Raw genomic sequence first — 22,732 nt, forward strand, 5'->3', positions numbered from 1 at the left:
TGTGAAAAGTCAGGTGGCTCACGCTCACCTACTACTACTAAACCACACATGCACCTATTCCATATTCCTCTGCGGTACCTCTAATGAATTGGTACATGTTGGAATGTGCGTGTACGTATAGTGAAACCTGACGTGAAGTTTGTTTCTGTATAATGCTTGTTATTTGTAGTGCTGCCATCTGCCAACATTTTTGGTAACTATGAGTGAAGTGTAATGATTGAATAATTTATCGTTGTAGGCCTGTTGCTCTCTGCGGCGAGACTTTTTAATGGGGAAATCGGCTCACATTTGAGCCTCAGAGTTGGGAACCACAGGAAACCAACTTCAGCCGACCACCACTGTGGCGACGGTGGGGTTCGAACCCGAATCCTCGCAATGAGAGTCCATCACTGACCACTCAACCATCACAGCAGCGGCTGAAACTTACCTGCCACCAGGGTGGAAAGGCAACACATCCTACAGCAGAAAGCCTCCGTGCGAAGCTTTGACGTCACTGAAGTCGTCCATTTCACCTGTAGCCATTGAATATAATCGATATATCTAACGCATGCAAAATCTTTACTTTACTTGCAGTATATCCAATGACTAGGTTAAATTAAGACGCCTTCATATACAGTATATAAAGAGAGCTCTAAGTTAAATGGACGAGTTCAGTGACGTCACAAGCTTCGCGTGGAGGCTTTCTGCTATAGAAGGTGTTGGCAAAGCCTCGTGTGTCGCCCCTAAAGATGACCCTGGTCTGGGGGTTGACAGGGCTTTAGTCCAGGTGACACTTATATAACCCTGATTTTCAGCATAAAGCCTCACATCAATGTTTACCGTGCAAAATGAAGCCATTACACATCCCGTTTGGTGGAAAAACCAGAGCATAGAAAGAGTGGGATTGAAAATGTGAATTTTCCGAGTCCATCTTTTCTTTTGAAAAAAAATTGTACCTGAGTGGTGCTCATTTTGCTACAGAATCAGTTGCACTGTACTATCATGAAAGTGAGTCACAATTTATGTGCTTATATTTTGACATGAATTCACGTCCAAAAATCTTGTCCAAAACTTTTTTATAGGATTGAATTGAAATTGAAATGGTATATGACTCAAAAAGTCTCTCCGCAGATAGCAGGCAGACTTTCAACATGATACTTACTTACATAGCAGGAAAATCAGGCATTTACCATCTTTACGCAGGTTGACATCTGGCTGATGCGAAGATGAATTTTGGAAAGAAAGAAAATTCAATTGCCTTATAGGGGAATTGGAATTGCGTCCTCTCACTTGCTTGGTGAGCGCCCTAGGGTCAACAATTGAGCTTGTCTTGAGTTAGGTCCGACCGTCCATGTACGGCCCCATTCAGCTCATACAAGCTCTATGGAAAGATTATATACAAAAATAACTAAATTTAAGTTAAAAAAAAAAATTATGATGCATCTGCACATCTCTCTCTCTCTCTCTCTCTCTCTCATTAGCTTGAAAGAAATTAATGCTTTTGCCATCAGGGCCGTAACTAGATACTTTGTCGCCTGGGGTAAGTACATATTTTGGTGCCCCATTCTATGTAGAAGAGAAGCATTTGAATTTGGCGTCCCTCCTGTGGATCCAGTGCCCAGACACTAGCCCTTGCCCTGCTCCACACTAGCTAGTTGCAACCCTGTTTGCCATGCTTATAGTTTGATAATGATGAAGAATTATGATATGAAAAATGTAATCGATGAGTTCAAAAATCATAAGTATCGAGTATTAGCACCCTAATCTTTGCCATGCAACTGTCTGAAACAAGGGAGCTCAACTTTTAGGAGAGTACAGGTCACTTCATTGGCATGAAAACGTGTCCTGGGCCATTTAATCAAGTGGTTTGAAACAACAACACAACTACATTAAGTGATATTAAAACTTGTGCTTTGAAAAAAAAAAAAAAAAAAACTGATGCAAAATGAGTTTTCCCTCATAATTGTAATTGTTTAAATACAAATCCATAGCTGCAACTGGCAAATTGCTAAACGAGGCAGCTGATAGAAAAAAATATGCCCATAGACAACTATGGATGAATTGATGACAATTAAATGATGCTCTCTCTCATGTAGGTTTGAAATTATCATCTGCTCTACTCCAAAAATCTATGAATTCAAATTTACGTTATGATCACCACTCGTATAAAGTTTTTTTCTTTTGTCTTTTCTGATAAAGGTACAACAATGGCCATATTTATACGTATATTGGAGAGGTATGTGTTTCAATAAATCCTTATAGGACAATGAACATCTATGGTTCAGATCATGTGAATGATTATAAAGGAAGAGAATTGTTTGAGAGGCCACCACACATCTTCGCGATTGCTGACGCTGCATACAAAACCATGAAGAGAAATTCCAGGGATACATGCATAGTCATTTCAGGTACACCGTTGATCAATTTAATTTGAATCATTTCAAACAAACTTGTAGAAATGAAGTTACCTTGATTTTTTTTTTTTTTTTTTTTTTTTGAATTTTCATTCAACCTGCTTTATGTTGAGAATGTAGATCAATATCAGTGAATGAATGAGTTATAGTTTCTTTGGTGAAATTTTTTAAATGAAGTTTGTTTTTCTTATATGTATTTAACTTTCTGTTGGGTTCAATTGTTTGGCCCAACGTAGGATTAAAGCTGGGGTCTTTAACATTTCAGATATTGTGGGCCTAAATAAAACTTGAGGTCTGTGGACCACCAAATTTTAACTGCTGTAATTAGAAAATTAAAATTGGTCCAAATTCATAAGGGCTGATTGTAATGAATAGTGGTGTCTTGATGGGCCAACAGGCTTGGAGTTGAACAGGGGCTCAAAATTAGTGAGACAATTATTTATTTTAAAATTATTTCTTTTATTAATTCTGAAATGCTTTCATTAATTTTGAAATGCTTTCATTAATTTTGAAATGCTTTCATTAGTTTTGAAATGCTTTTATTCATTATAAAATTATTTCTCTCATCAAGTCTGAAATAATTTCTTTCATTGATTGTGTTTTCTTACCATTTCTGTAAATTTTGCCAAAATCTATGCTTTTTTTGGATGCAGATTTTCCCCTAATGAAATATGTAAAATCCATGGGCCCCAGAAATTCTTTGGGATCCCTCTAAGAGAGCCCTGGTTATGTATGAAATGCACAGCAACATTAGTGAATCTGGAAGGAATCTCACACTTCTAAATACTGCAATATAGCTCTCTTAGTGGCCTGCAGGCATTATCAATTATGTTGTTTTTTAATGTTAAGTAGCTGTGATTTCATAATAACCAGTGAGCCAGAGAAAAAGCTGTGAGGACCAAGCGTTTAAGATTCCTGGGTTAAAGAATAAAATATTTCTGTCAGATTGGATTTCTTATATTTAATTTGAAATTGGCTCTGTTTTACTCAGTTTTAATTTTCTGACAATTTGTTTTGTAGGTGAAAGTGGTTCAGGCAAAACAGAAGCTTCAAAAATAATTATGAGGTACATCGCAGCAATCACAAATGTCAATGGGCTCCAAGAAATAGAGAGGTAAAACTTCTGTCATTAAAATTAGATGTGTTATGGTAGTTTTTAATACAAGTTGATAAAGGACTGGTGATCTATTCACTACAACATTAAAAACATATTGCACGTTTGCTTCCAAATAAAATGTTCAAACAGCATAGGCTTTCACAACCAGCAATAAGGTAGAGCAGTGGTTCTTAACGGAGGCCCACAGGCCAAGTAAGGGTTCTTGGAAATGTTTCAAGGGGTCCGTGAGTTTGGATGAAAACAATAAGTTATATGTTCTCCATCATTGTGAGCTTAATATTATTCTGCAAAGGAGTCTGGAGCTTTCATATTATTGACAGGGGAGGGGGCGCCTGGCCTTCATCTTATTAGCACCAAGGGTCCATAAAACACAAAAGGTTAAGAATCTCTGAAGTAAAACAATGAGTCTAATCTAGAGGGAACTTCCATTCAAAATGTTTTGTCCAGACCGATGGTAGAAATTTTCAACTCTGGTTTCATACCCAATCTGCTTATTATTTGATCTGGAAAAGTTTAGTTTTTCCCTTTCAGCAGCATAGTAGAAATCACTGACCCCCCTCCTCCCCATGAAATGTCATATTTCTTTTTAATGAAGAGGCTTTTTACTTAGAAGCAATAGGGGTATAGGAGGGAGAAGTATTCCATTGAGAAGTTAACTTTACAATATACCTGGGTTTGGGTTTGTCAGTGCTAAAAGGCTTTCAAGGGGGATGAGAGATCTCATTAATGCTACTGAGAGGGTTAATGTAGATCATAGTTTCCAAACCTTTTTTGTCCCATTGCCTCCTTCAGAAATTTTTTCTCCCATTGCCCCCCAACGCAATCCAACCCATAGGATCCTATGTTATACCCGTAGCTTCTACCCCCCCCCCCCCCCCCCGGAACATTTCATTGCCCCCCAGGGGGTGTTAACACCCACGTTGGGAATCACTGATGTAGATTGATGATTTTGGAGTTAAAAGCCATGGCTTGATTGTTTTTATGATATCAGCTCTCACAACCTCACTTTTATCAGCATTATATGCTTTTGTTTCTAAACAAAATAAACAAAAATTCAATTATCACTTAAAGTTTAAATTTATGCAATATGATAATTATAAGTATAAATTTGTGTTTTATTTTTCATAATTTAAAATTGTGTTAAAACCATTTTATAGGGTGAAAAACATTTTGCTTCAATCAAATTGCATTTTAGAAGCATTTGGAAATGCTAAAACAAACAGAAATGATAACTCGAGTCGGTTTGGCAAATACATGGACATCAACTTTGACTTCAAAGGGGATCCACTTGGTGGACATGTTAGCAATTATCTGTTAGAAAAGGTAAGATGCTTGAACTTTAGAAGTGCAGCACTTGTAACTAATATTAATTTAATGGCTATCTTAACTATTTCTCTTCATCAAAGGTTAAAATTTGAAATACTGCATTATCTTTTGTTGTTTTCCCGATCACTTTCCCATTTTCTCTTAACCTATATATAAAATTTCTGTGGTGAAGTTGGGAATAGGAATTCAGAGGGCAGCCACAATGGGTTCGTTGCTGTGAAGTCATGTGGACATCATGATGGACTTGCATTATGAGGACTCTGGTTTGAACCTGCATTGTTGGAATAGTGGTGGTCGGCTGAAGTTTGTATTTTGTGATTCTTCAACTGTAAGGGACTAATGTGAGCCAATCTCTCAATTAGAAAAGTCTCTCCACAGAGAAAAATTGAGCCTACAACATTAAAAAATCCATGCATAATACAATAGCAAAATAACTTCCCAAATTCTTTGTTTTCAAATTTGAAAGAGAGATGTGAGCACTTTTTAAAACATATAACAAAACAGGCATTCCTCAGAAACAAAATTTATGCTATGAGGAGATGGTATTTTTTCAGCCTGAAATATACTGAAAAATTGAATTTTCTGGATGTTATGCCGAAACTGATATTTGGAAAGAAAGATGATCACTTTTCTTTTCGGCATAACATCCAGAAAATTCAATTTCTCAGTAAAATTTATGCTAATTACACAACATGCATAACACATTCCAGCATGCACCAATTCACTGAAGTTTCTGTGAGGAATGTTTACAAGCAGAGGCAGATTAAGATCCATTGACACTCCGGGCATAGAAGAAAATTATTAGACCCCTTAAATTATAAAAAAGTGTGAAGTTGGGGGTTTTTCAAGGCCCTTCAGCTGGTGTACCCACCATTAAATTAGCCTCTGTTTACGAGGTGCATTTGTGGTTTTGTATAAGTAGTTGAATTGGGATTTTTGTGCATAAAATGCCCATCATGCAACAATGATGATTTAATGAAAATGTCTTCATAAAGTGTTTCTGAGTATTTCATACATAAATATTTACCTTTTACTAGAATGTTTACAATTATTACTCATGAAAATTGTGTGCTGTCAAATTTTTGATACAATAAAAAATCCAAGTATAATCAAGCTGAAAGATGCATGAAAAATGTGTTCGATGAATATGAATTCATTCGAATAAAATATAAAGTATAAATGAAACTGATATCACAACCTTTCCATTCTTTCTCCAGTCCAGGGTTGTAGTTCAACAGCTCGGGGAGAGAAACTTCCACTCTTTCTATCAGCTACTCTATGGAACTCCGGATGCTATCCTTGAAAGGTATGGGCTTGTGAAAGACCCACTGGCATATTTCTATCTGAAGCAAGGTGGAAATCCCAGAGTAAGTGCTGCATTTGTTAAATGTCATTCCATAGTTCAAGTTTAAAAGTAAAAATGATTCAGAAAGATTCAAATTTGATAATGAAAACAAATTAGTAATCATCAGCTGACTATTAGCAGATAAATAGTTCAGTTAAAGCTGGGTAACGGGACCTTCTACAAGCATTTATTTACTTGTTCACTTTGGTAAATCCCAGGTTTTGCCATCTAGGTTTCATCTTAACGCAGGTGCTTTCAACCATTGTCACACCACAGATCATATTTGACATTTTAATGAGGCCTGTGGGCCATTAAGCTGTACCACATATGTTACCAAAGAGCTTGGCAGGCTACATGTGGCTAGCTGGCCATGTGTTGAAGACCACTGCCTTAACATATACACTAAGCACGGTTAATTTCACGTTTTCAAGTTTTTCTAAGCAAACATGTTATTTAATGATTTTTTTATTTGAATGTAAAAAATTATTGATAAAATTATTTCTTACAATTAAATTGTGTTTACTTCAGTGCTAAGAAAAATGTGTATTTCAGGCAGATTCGATCAATGACAAAACAGACTATAAAGCTGTTTGTGCTGCAATGAGAGTATTGGGATTCCATCAACAGCACTGTGAAAGCCTTTGGAGGATATTAGCAGCCATTTTACATCTGGTAATGTATAAGAAATTTTAATTTATCAAAATGTCAGTGTCGTTTCATACAATGAGATTACAATGAGTGTAGTATAGGAAAATTTTATGGGATCTAAAATGTTTTCCCATTACATATCTAATCATTATCTGTAATTATGGTAGTATAACCTTATACCGTTCTGTATAAAAGGTTCTCTGGATGCTTTTTTCTCTTGGGCTGTATGATTTGTTACTCATATGCATTTTTGTTATAGGGAAATATAGAATTTGAAGCTAATTCTGACAAAACTTCTGTGAGTTCTACCGATTCCCTCAAGTCTTTATCTCAGTGCCTTGGAGTTCCTGCCGATGCCATGGAAAAAACATTGTGCCAGAGAGTTATAGCTGCCAGGGGTGAAGTTATGGAAAAGTTACACACTGTTGATCAAGCTGCTTATGGAAGGGATGCCTTTGCGAAAGTAAGTGATATTTTTTTTCAAAAATAGTTTTGTTTTGGAGTTTGTGAAGCTATCCAAAATTTTCACCTGATCATTAGCATTCTAGAGCTGAAGGTGCATGTTTAATTTTTTTATTTCATTTCGTCCTCATGTATCTGATATTTCACATTTTTATTATATTCAGGCTATCTATGAAAGAATGTTTACATGGATAGTGAGTCGAATAAATGATGCTATTCAAGTGAACACCAATAATGAATGCTTGAAGAAGAGTAATATTGTGATTGGCGTATTGGATATATATGGGTTCGAGATATTTGATCACAACAGGTGATTTCATCTTGATGGATCTTATTGCATTCCTCTATAAATTTTGTTAAATTTGAGGAAGAAGAAAATCTTAATTATTTCAATCAATATTACCTGTGTATTTCAGCTTTGAACAGTTCTGTATAAATTACTGCAACGAGAAACTCCAGCAGCTGTTCATAGAGTTGGTACTTAAGCAGGAACAAGAGGAATACAGGAGAGAAGGCATCACCTGGCAGAATGTTGAATACTTCAATAACGCTGTGATATGTAGTTTGGTGGATGAGCCGCACAAAGGAATATTTGCAATAGCAGACGAGGCTTGTTTGAATGTTGGAAAAGTTACTGATGAGGTAAATACTATCAAAGACCTGAATATCCAGTTATTCTGTTCTTTAGTTTGAATTAACATTCCCTTACCATCTATTCCTCTCATAATGCTATTCCTGAACATTCATTTATAAGACATAAGGCAGGCCTAAGTGGCTCTGCAATAGAAATTGATTCCAAAATGGTTCAGTGAGTTGAAAAGGTTGGAAACCGCTGAGCTGTACTTGCCATATACTGCATAGCTGTCGCCTGCTAGTTGAAAACTCTTGCTTATTGCAAAGAGCCTGGTATTTGCAATGCAATTTGCTTATTGGAAAAATCACGTAGCATTTTCTAGTCAGCCTGGAACTTTTTAGGGTTGTTGTAATGGGCTGATATACCTTTTAAGTTAACTATATAAAATTTGTAATTGTTTGCTGAAACAGCCAAGTTTCATCCAGGCTTGATGCAATAAGCTAGATTTTTCAATTAACCTGTGACATAGCTATATTAATTACCTTCAGCTATATTGATGAGTTACAAGGCTGGACAAAATGGCTGGCTGGCCACAGGTATCCAGTAGGCCTTTTTTTTTTTTTTTTTAATATATATACTGCCATACCTTGGCAGTATATATATAAAAAATGTATTGTTCACAAATTTTTGGTTATATATTATTTTTCTATTAATTTTTTTTGTTGGAGTTGAGTGACTATTATAGGGAATTCTCCTGTAAATACAACCAGACACTGTTTATTTGTAATAACTCTTTAGTTGGATTTTGGGTACTGTAATTTCCTACATACAATCTGCAGTGGTAAATTTTGTTACTTTGAGAAAAAATGTCATAGCATGATCTGCATTTGCAAATTTGATTCACCGAAATCATGTTTCAGGGATGGGAAAAAGTTGTTGCAGAAAAAAAATGTTGATTTTTCTATTGATATCTTCTATTCATCCATCTATGGACCTTCTAAATAATTATTTTTGATAAATTTCTATTTCAACCTCCCAGAAACTAAAAAGATAATATACTGCCAATAATAATTATGTGATAGTATGTAATTTTTTTGCACCAAGAAATGTTGATATTTTTTCGCGTATAATCCATGGATAATGCTATAATTACATCATTGGTAATTGCATATTGTTTTTCTTTGCAGATGTTACTAGATGCAATGAATCAAAAACTTGCAAACCACAAACATTTCAGTAGCCGCAAGGTAAAGAATATGTTATTTCTCTTAAATTTTCAGCTATTTGTAAATAATACTGAAAGAGATTATTTTTTTGGCTGAACTATACCAAGATAAAAATAGAGCCAAAACAACTTATTTTTGTACTTAATTTAAGACACATTTATTTGTTCAGTCTGCCTTTAAGTGCATTTTTTTATCTAACTTGTAATTTTCTTACAATAGATCTCTGGTAACAGTGCTAGTGTCCATGGACCCATCCACCCAAAAGTCTTAAGTGTAATTCTCACTTGAAGACCCTTGTTCATTCAACAATTCCATGCGAAGCCACAATTATATTTTCCGTACATTATTTGAATGTAATTTCTTTGTTACCCAAAGTCTCTCATCACTAAATATAACTTTAACCTCTACAAATGTGAAAACTTTTGGAGTCTTCTTTTAAGCCCCTCTTGCAAACTCTGTTGTAACATGACATCTTCTATTTCATCGAAAACAGTATGAAAATAATGACATTCATTGAAGCTCACAATTAATGTTTTTCTCATGTTGTCCCGGGCCAGAGCTGGTCATTACATGTTTTTCTGATGTTATTTTTTTATTTTGATGTAATATATTTTTTAGTTTGAAACTAAATAATTCTTCCTTTGATCATATATATTGGACCATTTTGTTACTTAATTCTTTTTCCACTGCATGTTTTTTTCCACCACCCCTGTAACATTCTCTCCCCACCTTAATGATCCATTTGTTTTGCACTAATTGATATTAATTTTTTTTGTATGCATTTATTTCTGTTTTGTTTTCCTTCTCGTAATGTACATTAACATCCTTGATTGGCACCTGTATCAATAAAATACTTATGTACTTAGCAGTGAAAAATAATTTACTTCTTGATGGAGGGAATAAATAAAATTAGTTGATATTTTATTAAAAAAATATATTGGTATATTTAAAACAACAACTTTGAATTTGATGTTTTCTATGTGGTGACATATTGATAATGACCCTGAATTTTTTTCTTTGAAAAGCTTGTTCCAACTGACAAAACATTGAGGCATGGAGAAGATTTTCGAATAAAGCATTATGCTGGTGATGTGACTTACACTATTAATGGGTTCTTAGAAAAGAACAAAGACACCTTGTTCCAAGATATAAAACGTTTATTATACAACAGGTAAATAAGAAATACCATACAAATTGGAAACATCGTTTGTATCAACAGTATTGAATTCCAAGCCTGTAGTAATTTGCATGCGTCTTAGTTTTCACAATGCCTTTTATTTATTGTTGTATTGTATTTTTCCCTTATTTTAGTGCTGATCCTCTGATTAAGCAGATGTGGCCCGAAGGTGCTCAGGATATTACAATAGTAAGTTTTCACCATCATAATATTTTTACATATCATATTTAAACCAATTTATGAAACTAAATTTTTTAAAGTGCATTATTTGTGTAGTTTTTCCAGTAGCTGGTCATGAATTTGGAGAAACAATGTGTTAAAGAAGTGTTTCTGATCTTTAAAATACAAAAATTTAAAGAATATATACAGTGAATATTATAATGTAATCGTATAATTTTTTTTGCCTCCTAATTCAAGGTTACGAAGAGACCATTAACAGCTGGTACTATATTCAAAAACTCAATGGTGGCATTGGTTCAAAATCTAGCTTCAAAGGTAAACTTTATATGTATGGTTACAGTATCATGATAAAAAATATATTTATTTTATTTATTCAATATTTTTTGGCCTAAGTATACACAAGAGTATGTGAAAGTTATGTATGATGTAAATGATGATACCGGAAAATTTGGATATCGTAGTATGATCTACAATATTTGGTGGTAGGTTGTTCCAGTCAATAATAGTTCTTGGGAAGAAGCTAAATTTGTGGCAATCTGAAGAAGCGAAGATGGGCTGTAATTTTTGGGAATATTTGAATAACAGAAATATGAGGGTTTAATTAGAATGTTGGAAGTGTCAACATTAAAAAACCCATGGAGGATTTTGAAAAGAAAAGTTAAACAAGAGATAAGTCTAAGAAAGGAGAGCGGTTGGATATTGAGTTGGTACTTGAGTTCCGTTATGGAGACAGATGAAGACCAACAGTTAAAAATGGAGTGGACCTCTTTTGGATAGATTCTAATTTGTCTATGTTTGTTTGGGTATGGGGGTCCCAGGCTTCACAGGCATAGGAGAGAGCAGGCAGGATATATGGCTGGTAGCACAGGTGACAGACATGATGGGTGAAGTTTTTCAGGTTATGACAAAGGAAAAAGTCTTTGGATTTATTTATTAAAAATATAATCCATGCGAAGATTGCAGAGCTGAGATCGGAAGAGATTATAATGCCGGTATTTATAATGGGAAACCTCAGAGATCAAAGAATTGTTTATCGAGTAAGGGAAATTGTAGGGAATTATTTTACGGATAACTTTCAAAAAACTGTTTTTGAAGAGTTGAAAGGCAATTCCAAGGTTGAGCACCATTTGGAAATAATGTTAAGGTTGTGTTGGAGAGATTCTTGGTTGGAAAAATTGGACACTGTTTTGTAAATGACATAATCATCAGTGAAGAGTCTGATACGGGACTGTATATGGAGTCAGGTAGATCATTTATATAAATTAGAAATAGTTTTGTAATGGCGAGAGGGCCGAACCCTGGGGTATGCCAAAATTGACATGAAGAAATGGGGGAGTTCTGGCCCTTGAATGGAACAAACTGGCTGTGGTTAATGAGGAAGGCCTACACTCATGTAAGCAGTTGAACATTTAGACCAAAGTTTGAAAGTTTTAGTAGAAGCTTAGTATAGGGCACCCTGTCAAATATTTTAGAAAAATATAGGAAAATGATATTGGATTGAAGGCTTTTGTCAATGGTGTCTGTTAAGTCATGTATGAAAAGTGTTAACTGGATAGATACGGATAAGAAAAAAGAAACTGATCAACTACAAAGAAGACTGACTGATAGCACCAGACCAGTATAATGTCATGGAAATCGAACGATTTAAATTGAGGATGAAATCGATTATGAATTTTATCTGATTTATTATTGATTTCAATATGTGATTTAGGACTTTATATTCGAATTAAGATTTAATATGGAATATATAGGATTATATGCTTCATTTCCGATTGTATACGTAGATTTGTGATCTTGCAATTGATTTTATACTTAGATTATGATTTTATAGTTATGATTGTAATGTATGCTTTTTTATGAATAAATTGCCAGAGGTATCCAGTCCGTGTGGACAATGAGCCGATATTGCCATATGGCGATGTGGCCTGGGTATCTTTCGGTTTGACGGATAGATACGGATAGCGATGATGTAAATCATGTTGGTTTGGGAAGAAAAAGTTAATTGAGTCGAGGTGGGTACGGATTTCCTTGGCAACTATGTGTTCAAAGAGCTATGAAAGGCAAAGTTGTGAAAGAGTTTAACTTTCAATCCAGAGTAGCAAAATTTTTGGGAGGACCTCTAAATTTGCCCACGTAGCCTGCGTGTCTCGGGTGAAAAGTCCTCAGAGGTTGAAATACTACTGTTTTTTTTAACTTAAATGCATTTTTAAGAATTTCAGGTTTAGTTTTGAATTTATTAAACTTAATTATTGAAAGTCTGGGGCCGGGGATTCTTTTAGAGCCAATTCTATGACAACGTTCGACATAGGGGTACGCAGAATTTTCTCAAGGGAGGGGGTTTCAATTTTTTTCCTTGTCGCGGGGAGGGGGGGTGGTGTTTCCTGCAAAATAAACGCTACAATCTCGGCTTGAGGGGGTTAGAACCCCAAACCCCCCCCCCCTTGCGTACGTCAATGGCAGTTGATATTGAAGGTGGAAAATTTTCAAGTTCCAGAAGATTGGAGCAGCGTTTAATTATTTTAGACTCAAGAGAGTTGAGGTAGATTCAATGCTAGAGGCTTCCTCAGGGATGCCACGAAAAATTAGGTTTGACTGACGGGAGCGGTCCTCTAGGTCTAACTTTGGAGGCGAGCAAAGAGCAGTCAGGTCGGAGACATGGTGTTGGAGATCCTCAATAGGCACAAATTTATCTTCTAACGCACTTCGTCGCTGGGATAGTATAGTGTTGAGTTAAATACTGAAAGAATCTTACTTTTGGGATAGGAGCGTGAGTTGGTTTAGTATGGCAAGTTACGTATCCTGGATATTGTAAAGGATGGGGGGAAAAAAGTTTGTCTGGTGCTTTGGAAGGGTTGGAAAGGGAACTAGAACATGTTTGAATTTGGGAAGCTTGGGACCGGAGTTAGACTCAATATCACTGGACAGCAAATAGAAATAGGTGGATAGGGGGGGGGGGGGGAAAGAAAAACTGCTTATCAGGATAAAAAACCCTAAACAAAATGGCTAAGGTGGTCTAAGACATTAATAAACATGTGATAGGTACAAGAACTATGGGAGGTACATGAAATAATCAAATAAAGGATGTGAGATCGACTTGGGAGAAATAACCTTAAAAAACTTGTAAAGAAAAACAATTAAAATACGATATGTAACATGTATGAAAATTAGACTAACCTGTAGGAACAATAAGACAGGTTTTAGCATCGTGCGAACATAGAATAGGTCTATCTCACATCCTGAGATAGTGTGAAGAATGTCAGTTATATAGAATCCAGGAAACGCCCGTGTTTGGGAGTTCCAGGTGGTCCACTTTGAGTGTGGTGAGGCACGCCAACCTGTGAACGATATGAAGTATACAGCTTGCATTGGGAATAGGGAGAAAGAAAACCAGCAGTAGACAATTCGGCGGCATTTTTTCCAATACGGGAACAGTAGAGAAAATATGAGGAGTCATAATCGTGTAACACAAAAAAGACCTGTAGGAATAATAAGATGGGTTTTAGCATCATGCAAACAAAGAATACCTTGATCTCACATTTTTTGGCAAAGCAGACTTTGAAGAATAAAATTAGTGAGAGAAATAAGTCTGATGATTAATTTGGATTTCTGATCTATTCTAAGAACCATGTCTGAAAATCAACGGTGTGTAGAATCATAGATAACATTATCATTCGGGTATTGTTATCACTTTCACAGAGTATTGAATGAACCAAAATCATAACTTTTGGAGAAAAAAATTAATTTATAGTTCAATCAGGACTTGGGTGTATCGTTATCAATTTTTTTCGTCAAAAGTTTCCTCTTTTTTGCATATTTTGAAGTTAAGGTTGGACCAGACTTATTTTCTCCCTACAACGGCTGTATTCACAGACAGAGTTTAAACTACAATTGCGGGTTAAAGGATTAGAGATCGACATAGATTGGAAAAAATCCTGAATTTAACCAATCCACGTCCATCTCCAATCCTTTCACCTGTGGTTGTAGTTTAAACTCTGTCAGTGAATACGGCTGTAAGTCATCATTATTAACCTGCATGAACTATCTAGATCAAAAGGATCCCTTGTTGACAAAAAATCCCATACTCAGTTCATAATGTCCTAATCAGGCCATAATAGCTCTGTGACAATGATCCATGTACATGTAGCACTGCTTTTGAAATAGCTTTCCTGTAGTGAAGGTATACGTAAGGTTCCTGTGTAAAGTAAAAAACGTCACTTTCTTCAGCTCTTGGCCAGTTTCTTTAATTGGTCACATTCACAGTTCCTTGGCCAGAATACTTTTACAAGGGATCTATGAAACGTATCGTACATTACAAAAAAAAAAAATCATAATTTGTAATACACATTAAGCAGTTTCATTCTAACTCCTCACAATTTCTGAGTAAAAAAAAGGATTTTATTCATTATTTATTCAATATCGCTAGGCTGGGGCCTATATACAAGAGAATGCAGTGGTGAGATTTGAAAAAAAAAATGGCAGCTTGAAGAAGGAAAAAAATATCCTGTTTTTTAGAACAATGAGGAAAAAAAAGCATGGATATGCATTTGGAAACCAATTTTATGTAGGAAAGAAAAATAGACTTGTCCCATTTTCATACACCCCGCTTCACCAAACAGAACATATGGTCATTGCACTTACAACCACAATTTTTTCTTATGTAGTTATTAATTGGTTATTGATATTGGAAATTCAGAGTTCTGATGTGAACATATTAAGTGGTGTGCACTGTATTTCATTGCATATTCATTTCTTTTAAACAAAAATTTTTTAGTTGACAAAAAAGCCCATTATAAATCATTTACCAGTTCATGCATTTTTCTTCTGTATAATTCCCACCAGTGTCCAAACACGTGTTAAGTCTGGGTAATAACTAGCTTCTATATCTCAAAGCTATTGAATATTACAGGCTGCAGCCAAAAGCTTGTTTCAATTTCATTTCTGATTTCAACATCCAAATAAAAATGTTGTCCATCAATATGTTTCTTCGGGTAAAGAAACAAGTGGAAGTCTCCCTGAGCACATGGTCCGGACTGTATGGCAGATCATTGAAAACATTTCAGTCCAATCTTTGAAAAAGAGCATTGATGGCAATTTTTGTGTTAGCCTGAATGTTATGATGCAGGTGGGAAACAGCTCGTCAACATTCTCTTCTCTTCGTTTTGAATAGCCAAGGGTTGCAATATGCAACAGCATTAAATCCTGCATTGCAAGGGTTTGCAATATGCAACAGCATTAAATCCTGCATTGCAAGGGTTTGCAATATGCAACAGCATTAAATCCTGCATTGCAAGGGTTTGCAATATGCAACAGCATTAATTGTGAAGATGAATGCTTTGACGATGAAACAGAACCCACAATTTTTTTTTTCTGCTGAAATTGAAGTTTGCAATTTTTTTTCCCTCTTGAAAGTTGTCATTGCAGTGATTGGCCTTACCTAGGGTGGACAGATGCAGTACCTGAAAAAATGGGATAAATCCCGGAATACATTAATAAAAACTGGCACAAAACCTGGACATTTTCAAAAGCATTTGGTGCACATTAGTGTGAAATTGCAACCTTACACTGTAACACAAAAATATTATCACACTTATACACTTCGACACCAAAACGAGTCAAACGTGACTGAAGGGTGTACATGATGAAATGGGGGGGGGGGGGGGCTGTCCACATCAGTGTTGTTCAACTTTTTTTCTCATAGCAGACCACTGAAATTAAGTGAAATTTTTTTTTCAAATTGGTAATTGGCATAAATACAAGAAGTAATTAGCTAACTGGCATAAATACAAGAAGTAATTAGCTAACTGGCAAAAAAAGAAAAAATATATATAAAAATGTAAAATTTTTGTAACCTGCATAAATACAGTAAAACATTAAGTTGTCACTCCAGTTAAGTCATCGTTTTTCTTCAGGCCTGTCCAGCTTTCGTAGACAGCAATGCTATTAAACTTTCGTTTACTCATCACTAATTCCGGTTAACTCGTCACCATGAAAAAGTTTGAGAGAGAAACAGATAATTTCTATGGCTTTTCCTTTAAAAAAATAACAGCATTGCCATATGCTTAAGTCACCATAAAAGCCTTATGTACCGAAACACAACAGTTCAAGTAACGAAAGTTACGCTGGGGAAGTCAAAACCGACTGAGGTTTTTCAAACATTAGGGAATGTTCGAGCTAGACCTGATTCCTGCATGGGGAATTAGGGCTTATATTATTATTACATTTATAGGGCTTCCAATTTAAACAAATTATCTTTGTTGAAAAACCAGACATTTTTTTCAAAGTTGAGGCCTTCTAATGTGTGCTTTTCACTACCCCGGGCCCTGCATGAGTCTCTCAAAGTGGATTACCTTGCAGTTGGTATGTGAAAGATTACCTTGTAGTTTCATGAACTACTGATAAAGAATTAAAACACTGAAATTAAATTTCATGTATATTTAAAATTAATGTGCAATTAGTTTCTGTTGTTAAGACAAGTTAACTATTGTAACAATTGTTCGGATTAGTCTATATTAAAAATTACTAGTAAATCAAAGTGTACCAGTATATTTTACCATAATAAGTTAAGTAATGAGAGCTCAAAAAAGGCTCTATAAATTTTCTTAATATTTTTATTTAATTCATATTTCAATAAATGTTATATTACTTCAAATTTATGATTTTCACAATATTGCCCATCGAAACTGAGGGCACTTTGCTTAAGTTGTCACTCCGCTTTAAGCAGTAATTTTTCAATAACATGAGGTGACGACTTATCGAGGCTTTACTGTGTGTCATTTATATTATACGTGCAAGAAACACTAAGCTGGAAGCCCTGCTGGCACCTATTAAATGATAACAAGACTATCTGTTATAACTTTTGAAATAAAATGTTTATTGGTTTTAAACCGAAGTGCTGCAGGAACAATATGTATCATAAAACTATGAATTTTTTAGTCTTATGCTGCATACAGTGTAAATTTTATATATTAAAATACCCATTACCGTATTTTCATAGCTGTAATTTTTTGTCAATTGATTTTTGTGAGACCCTACCAAACAAATTTTCAAAAATTTCATCCAGACCTCATTTTTGTGTGGCCCCTCTTTGCTTGAGGCCCCCGGGCCGTGTCTTAAGGTGGCACTGGTATCAATAAAGTTTTCTGACGAGGACTAATCGAGTATTGAACTCGCGACACCTCTAAACATCCTTTAGTACTTTAGGCAAGTATCTTATCGACCTGGGCTACTGTGTCCAAAATATTGGTATGTTAAAAAGAATATAATTTGAATTCATTTATCAATGTTTAAACAACAATTTATCTTTTGGACACATGCAAATGGTTTGGAATAATATTTAACAAAGGTCTTTCATTCTCACGTCACTGCTCTGAAGATATCAAGAAAATCAAAAGGGTCCTTAGCAACTAATTTTTTACAAAATTATCATTGAACTGCCCTCTTGTATACACGTCAGATTTTATGTATGCCAAAAACCTTAGGCATAAACTTGCATCTGCCCCCTCCCCCAATATTAGTTACATTTTTTTTCTCGTAAATAAAAATTTAAAAGCATTCTTCTCACCTGAAACAATACAGCTCTTTAATTATGTAGAGGCTTTGAGAATTTTGTGAAATGTTTTGTGGACTGCCCAAGGACCCTGTGATTATTTTCCTGTGTCTGGTAAGGGTGGCCCTGATTTTGTACTGAGCTGGCACCTTTTTACAGTAATGATGTGCAAGTCACACATTCTGTCCAATCTTGCGGCACAGGTGATGACACAGCCTTTCAATTTGAAACTAGAAAAAATGTCGGTAGTTTGAAACTTTGAAGTAAAACAGATAAATTCATAAGATTATTTTATTAAATCTTTGATTATGTTGAGATTAAATCGGGGCAAACAGCAGTTCGGAAACTACTTTCCCGGGACTGCATTTATTGGTGAAAAACCGGGACATCTCTGGAGGTTAGACTATGGTGGCTAGACAATTCATGATACTGCTTTGTCATATTTGCTTTATTCAGTTCTCATAAATGGAAATAACTTCTTTGTACAGTGTGCGACATAATTATAATACCCTACAAATATTCGCAAAAAAAAAAAAAAACCGGAAAGAATATTTCCACAATAATGAAACTCAATTATGTATATCTTTCATGTTGTATACAATTGTGAGTGAAATTAAAAGGACATCTGAGAAATAGTTTTTGATATTTTACTATTTTTGTGAATTCCAGTAAGGAATTAGTATGACAGAAATATATGACATTTCCACCATTTTACAGTAGTGTAGCACTGCGTTACTTTATGCAAATCATTTTTTTCTTACAGCACCGGATAACAAACTAATAAAAATATTTCCCTCTTTACAAGTACCTCATCAGTAGAAAAAATGCCACAGGGTGCAGTGCTGCAAAAAGTGAAATTCATTAAATTTTGCTATTGTGTGGCACTAGTGTTTCTAAAACATATATGGCAAGTAAAATTGTACGTTCTCAATGTGCTGTCACAAATTTTTTAAATCATGGAATATATGGTTTTGTAGAAAAACAATCTGGGCACACCCCATGCTTATCTGCCCCATCAAAGCGCAATGTTTGTGCTCTATCATTAAAAAGCAAAATGCCATCCAGAAATATAAAATATGCCTTACAACTTCAGTGGTCACAGCAAACAATTTAGTGAGTTTTAAGCTCTACAAGTGACATCAAATTCATGAAAATCAAGAAAAAACCTCCATTAACTTTGAAACACAAACAGGATCATTTGACTCTCGCAAAATGTACCATGCCTTGGACTCATCAGTGGTATTCTGCTCTGTTCTCTAATGAAAAAAAAAAGTCTTGATGGTCCAAATGTGTGTGTTGTGCCCGAGTGGCGCAGTGGTAAAGATGCTCATCTTCCACTATGAAGGTTACCGTCAAGGTCCATGGGTTCGAATCCGGGCATAGAACATTAGAAGCAAGTTCTTTACCTACCGAGCCTAGAGCGACCACCGATGGATGGAGCCTTCATTTCCCATCCAACTCCACTGGTTGGAAATTGTCGTATGGCGATATATGACCGGAGTTGGTGTGCGGTGTAGTAGGTCCAAATGTGTTTTTCCATTCATATTTGTATTTTTCCATGTTTGCAGTCTGCAATGCCGCAATTAATGAGCCGTCAAATGGGTGGTGGTTCAGTGATGGGGAGCATTTTCTGCCCAAGGAAAGACTGATGTAGTTTTTCTACCCTCGAGGATGAATTCTAAAAGCTACATAGAACTTTTGCATGAGCAACTTTGTATATACAAAGTTCTTTGTGGCGAATACAGTATATTCCAACAAGATAATGCACTCACCTTCCCTTGACCTCAACGCCATGGAAAACTTGTGAGGCATCCTTTGCAGATCAGTATAAGCAGATAGGAGGCAATTTTCTTCCATCAAACATCAAAAAGCCGCCATATCACAGGCTTGGAATGATGTCTCTTGTGACACTCTCATTGATTCGGTTGAATCCATGTCAAATTGCATTTTTGCTTTGATTAGCGTTAGAGGTGGTTGTGCAAAATATTGATTTTGGTAAATTTATATGTAATTTGTATGAATTTTATTTTACTTTTCCCTCAAAAATCAGTAGGTGTCTTATAATTCTGTTCATAATACATTTTCTGTTTTTCCATAAAATAATGTAAAAATATTTTTTTAAATTTCCAATATTTGATATAAAGCTATTTTTTGCCATCATAAAACAGCTTGAAATTTTTGATATGCTTTACTTTGCTCTTTCTCGTGATTTCACTAAAATTTAAAAGTCTTATAATGTCTCGCACTGTAAATATCTGCTGGGTGTGCTCGCATTAGCAATGAAAAAGCATGACAGCACACTTGATTTTTGGTGGGATTCCGAATTGATGTCATGGCCAACTTGCTATTCAAACCAAACAGTCATAGCAATGACCAAAAGACCTTGTGGGGAAAGCAAAAGTCATAATCTAAGTCACTGTTACCAATATATTTATCAAAGCATTTTTCTCGTTTTATGCATAACATATTTTTACTTTTCCAAACAAGCTACATATATCTGGCTATAGCTTATATGGCTCAAAATGCACCAAGATCTGAATCAATTTAGTGGTTTAAAAAAGAGTGTACTTCAATGATTTCAGCACAAACCAAGTGGTTATGTAATTTAAACTATTATGCAAATTTATTGTATTTATATCTTCTCCAGGAACCATTCTATATCAGATGCATCAAACCAAACGAGCAGAAATCTCCATTATTATTCGATGATACCAGGGTCAAGCACCAAGTTTCATATTTGGGGCTGCTTGAAAACGTTAGGGTGAGAAGAGCTGGATTTGCTTATAGGCAAACCTATACTCGTTTCTTAAGAAGGTAAACACATTCACAATACATCTTCTAAATGAGCTGAAAATTAGTTACATCTGAAATGCAACTGAGCTTACAAATAGCTTTTACAAGCAATAAAAGCTTGTAGGAATTGAAACATCATTGCGATGAGATATCCGCTAAATCTATCATACAATGTTGAAGACAATGTATTAATGAAATTTTATTGAAATGGTGTGACAGAATTACTTTCTATGTACTAAAGGAATTGTTTGACTTTGTTGTTATCAATAGGTACAAGATGATTTCCAAGTATACATGGCCTAATTTTCGAGGTGGCTCTGAGAAAGATGGCTGTAGAGTTCTCATTGAAGAGCAGGGTTTTGCTGATGATGTCAAGTATGGGAAAACAAAGGTTTTCATCAGATCTCCTCAAACTATTTCCCAGCTGGAACTTTCCAGAATGGAACTTATTCCTGGTGTGGTTGTGTTTCTGCAAAAGGTTTGTTTATTAAAATCATTCACCAACTTATTTTCTTTCTTACATAGGGGCTGTTCAACATTTATTGAATGTCAAGAACAGGAAGGGTCAATCATCAGAAGAGCACCTATATGATGACTCTGACATTTGCTCAAACTCAAATTAGTGCAATGTCAATTTTTTAATTCAACTTTTATGAGATGTTTATTTGAGGGAATCCATGAATTCCATTACAGTACGAAATCGAACATGACAAAAAGGGGTGCTAAATAAACATTAAGCACCATAGTGCTCGCTAGCAATTGGTTGAAGATGTCTGGTCAAGTGTTTTTATTCTGTCTTCAAATATAGACATATTTTCATTAAAAAAATAGAATGAGAGCCAATGACCTGAATATGCATGCAAAATGTAAAAAAAGTTAAATTGGTTTTTGTAATACTCACAAGTTTTTTAATGTATATTTACAGATGTGGCGAGGAGCATTGGCAAGACTTAGATACAGGAAGATGCTCGCTGCTCTCATCATCATGGCATTCTACAGGCAACAGAAACTCAAAGCATACATAAATGATTTGCAAGTGGCATTCAGGTATATATTTTTTATTTTGAGCTGAATGTTTCTTGCCGAAGCAAAATATTTCATCTTGGGCTCATTATTTTCAATAGTGGTGGAAAAATCCTTCACATGAATCTCGCTTGAATTTCCTTGAATTATCTGAAACTCTCTTATACCATATGCAAGTTTCAATACTCCCTGTTTTGTTTTCTCTTTGGGCCTAATTAGAAATGTCAAGAAACTTAGGGATTATGGCAAACACATTGCTTGGCCACCTCCTCCATTTGTACTTCAAGAAATTGTTGAAGACTTGCAAAAGATGCATAACAGGTATAGTAAACTCTCTTAACTTCAACATGCATACATGAAAAATTCAATGACTAAGAACATTAACACACATTTTATAATAATCATGTATCATTTGAAAGGAAGTTTCTCAGGCAAAGTGATTCCATAGGTACAAGTTTATTTCCTTTTCAAGGTTTTCCCAATGCTAATAGTTGATATCATCAGGAGTTCCTAAGGTGCATTAGTGAATGAAAATATTCGTTGCCAGGAAACCTATAGTCTGACCACAGAAAGATGGCTTATGACCTTCATCATGAAAAAAGAGGGTTCATTCTTCAATAAGGAGACGGGGGGGGGGGGGAAGAAAAAAAAACATCCTCCAGCAGTAACAGAGGATGCTCTTTTTTTATTTCCCTCTTTCTCCATACTGCTAAATACACATGCAACTCATCCACATTCCTCTGTGTGGAACTTCTAATGAATCGGTACGTGAAGTTTGTTTCTGTGTAGTGCCCCCCCCCCCCCCAGCCATCAGTTTTTCTAACTAATGAGTAAAGTCTAATGATTGAATAATTGTATCGCTGTTGGCCTGTTGCTCTGTGGGGAGACTGTTTAATGGGGAGATTGGCCCACAATTTGCCCT

The 22,732-nt window shown here is 35.3% G+C and overlaps 1 protein-coding gene across 1 annotated transcript in view; it reads left to right on the forward strand.

The window, feature by feature from the left end:
* The window catches only part of LOC149071085 (unconventional myosin-Id-like), a 52,614-nt gene that overhangs the window by 21,517 nt on the left and 8,365 nt on the right, over positions 1-22,732 (forward strand). Inside the window, exons 2-17 of the mRNA XM_089248224.1 lie at positions 2,179-2,387; positions 3,414-3,507; positions 4,668-4,833; positions 6,054-6,203; positions 6,734-6,853; positions 7,089-7,292; positions 7,456-7,601; positions 7,708-7,933; positions 9,053-9,112; positions 10,117-10,262; positions 10,403-10,457; positions 10,686-10,763; positions 20,642-20,808; positions 21,058-21,265; positions 21,713-21,834; positions 22,030-22,131. Coding sequence (XP_089104350.1) covers positions 2,179-2,387; positions 3,414-3,507; positions 4,668-4,833; positions 6,054-6,203; positions 6,734-6,853; positions 7,089-7,292; positions 7,456-7,601; positions 7,708-7,933; positions 9,053-9,112; positions 10,117-10,262; positions 10,403-10,457; positions 10,686-10,763; positions 20,642-20,808; positions 21,058-21,265; positions 21,713-21,834; positions 22,030-22,131 — 2,253 coding nt within the window. The remainder of the gene's footprint in view (positions 1-2,178; positions 2,388-3,413; positions 3,508-4,667; positions 4,834-6,053; positions 6,204-6,733; positions 6,854-7,088; positions 7,293-7,455; positions 7,602-7,707; positions 7,934-9,052; positions 9,113-10,116; positions 10,263-10,402; positions 10,458-10,685; positions 10,764-20,641; positions 20,809-21,057; positions 21,266-21,712; positions 21,835-22,029; positions 22,132-22,732) is intronic.

This window comes from Pholcus phalangioides, unplaced genomic scaffold (assembly GCF_987345545.1).
Source record: "Pholcus phalangioides strain wild (caught in Gottingen) unplaced genomic scaffold, Ppha-v1.0 ptg000019l_1, whole genome shotgun sequence".
Classification (NCBI taxonomy): Eukaryota; Metazoa; Arthropoda; class Arachnida; order Araneae; family Pholcidae; genus Pholcus; species Pholcus phalangioides.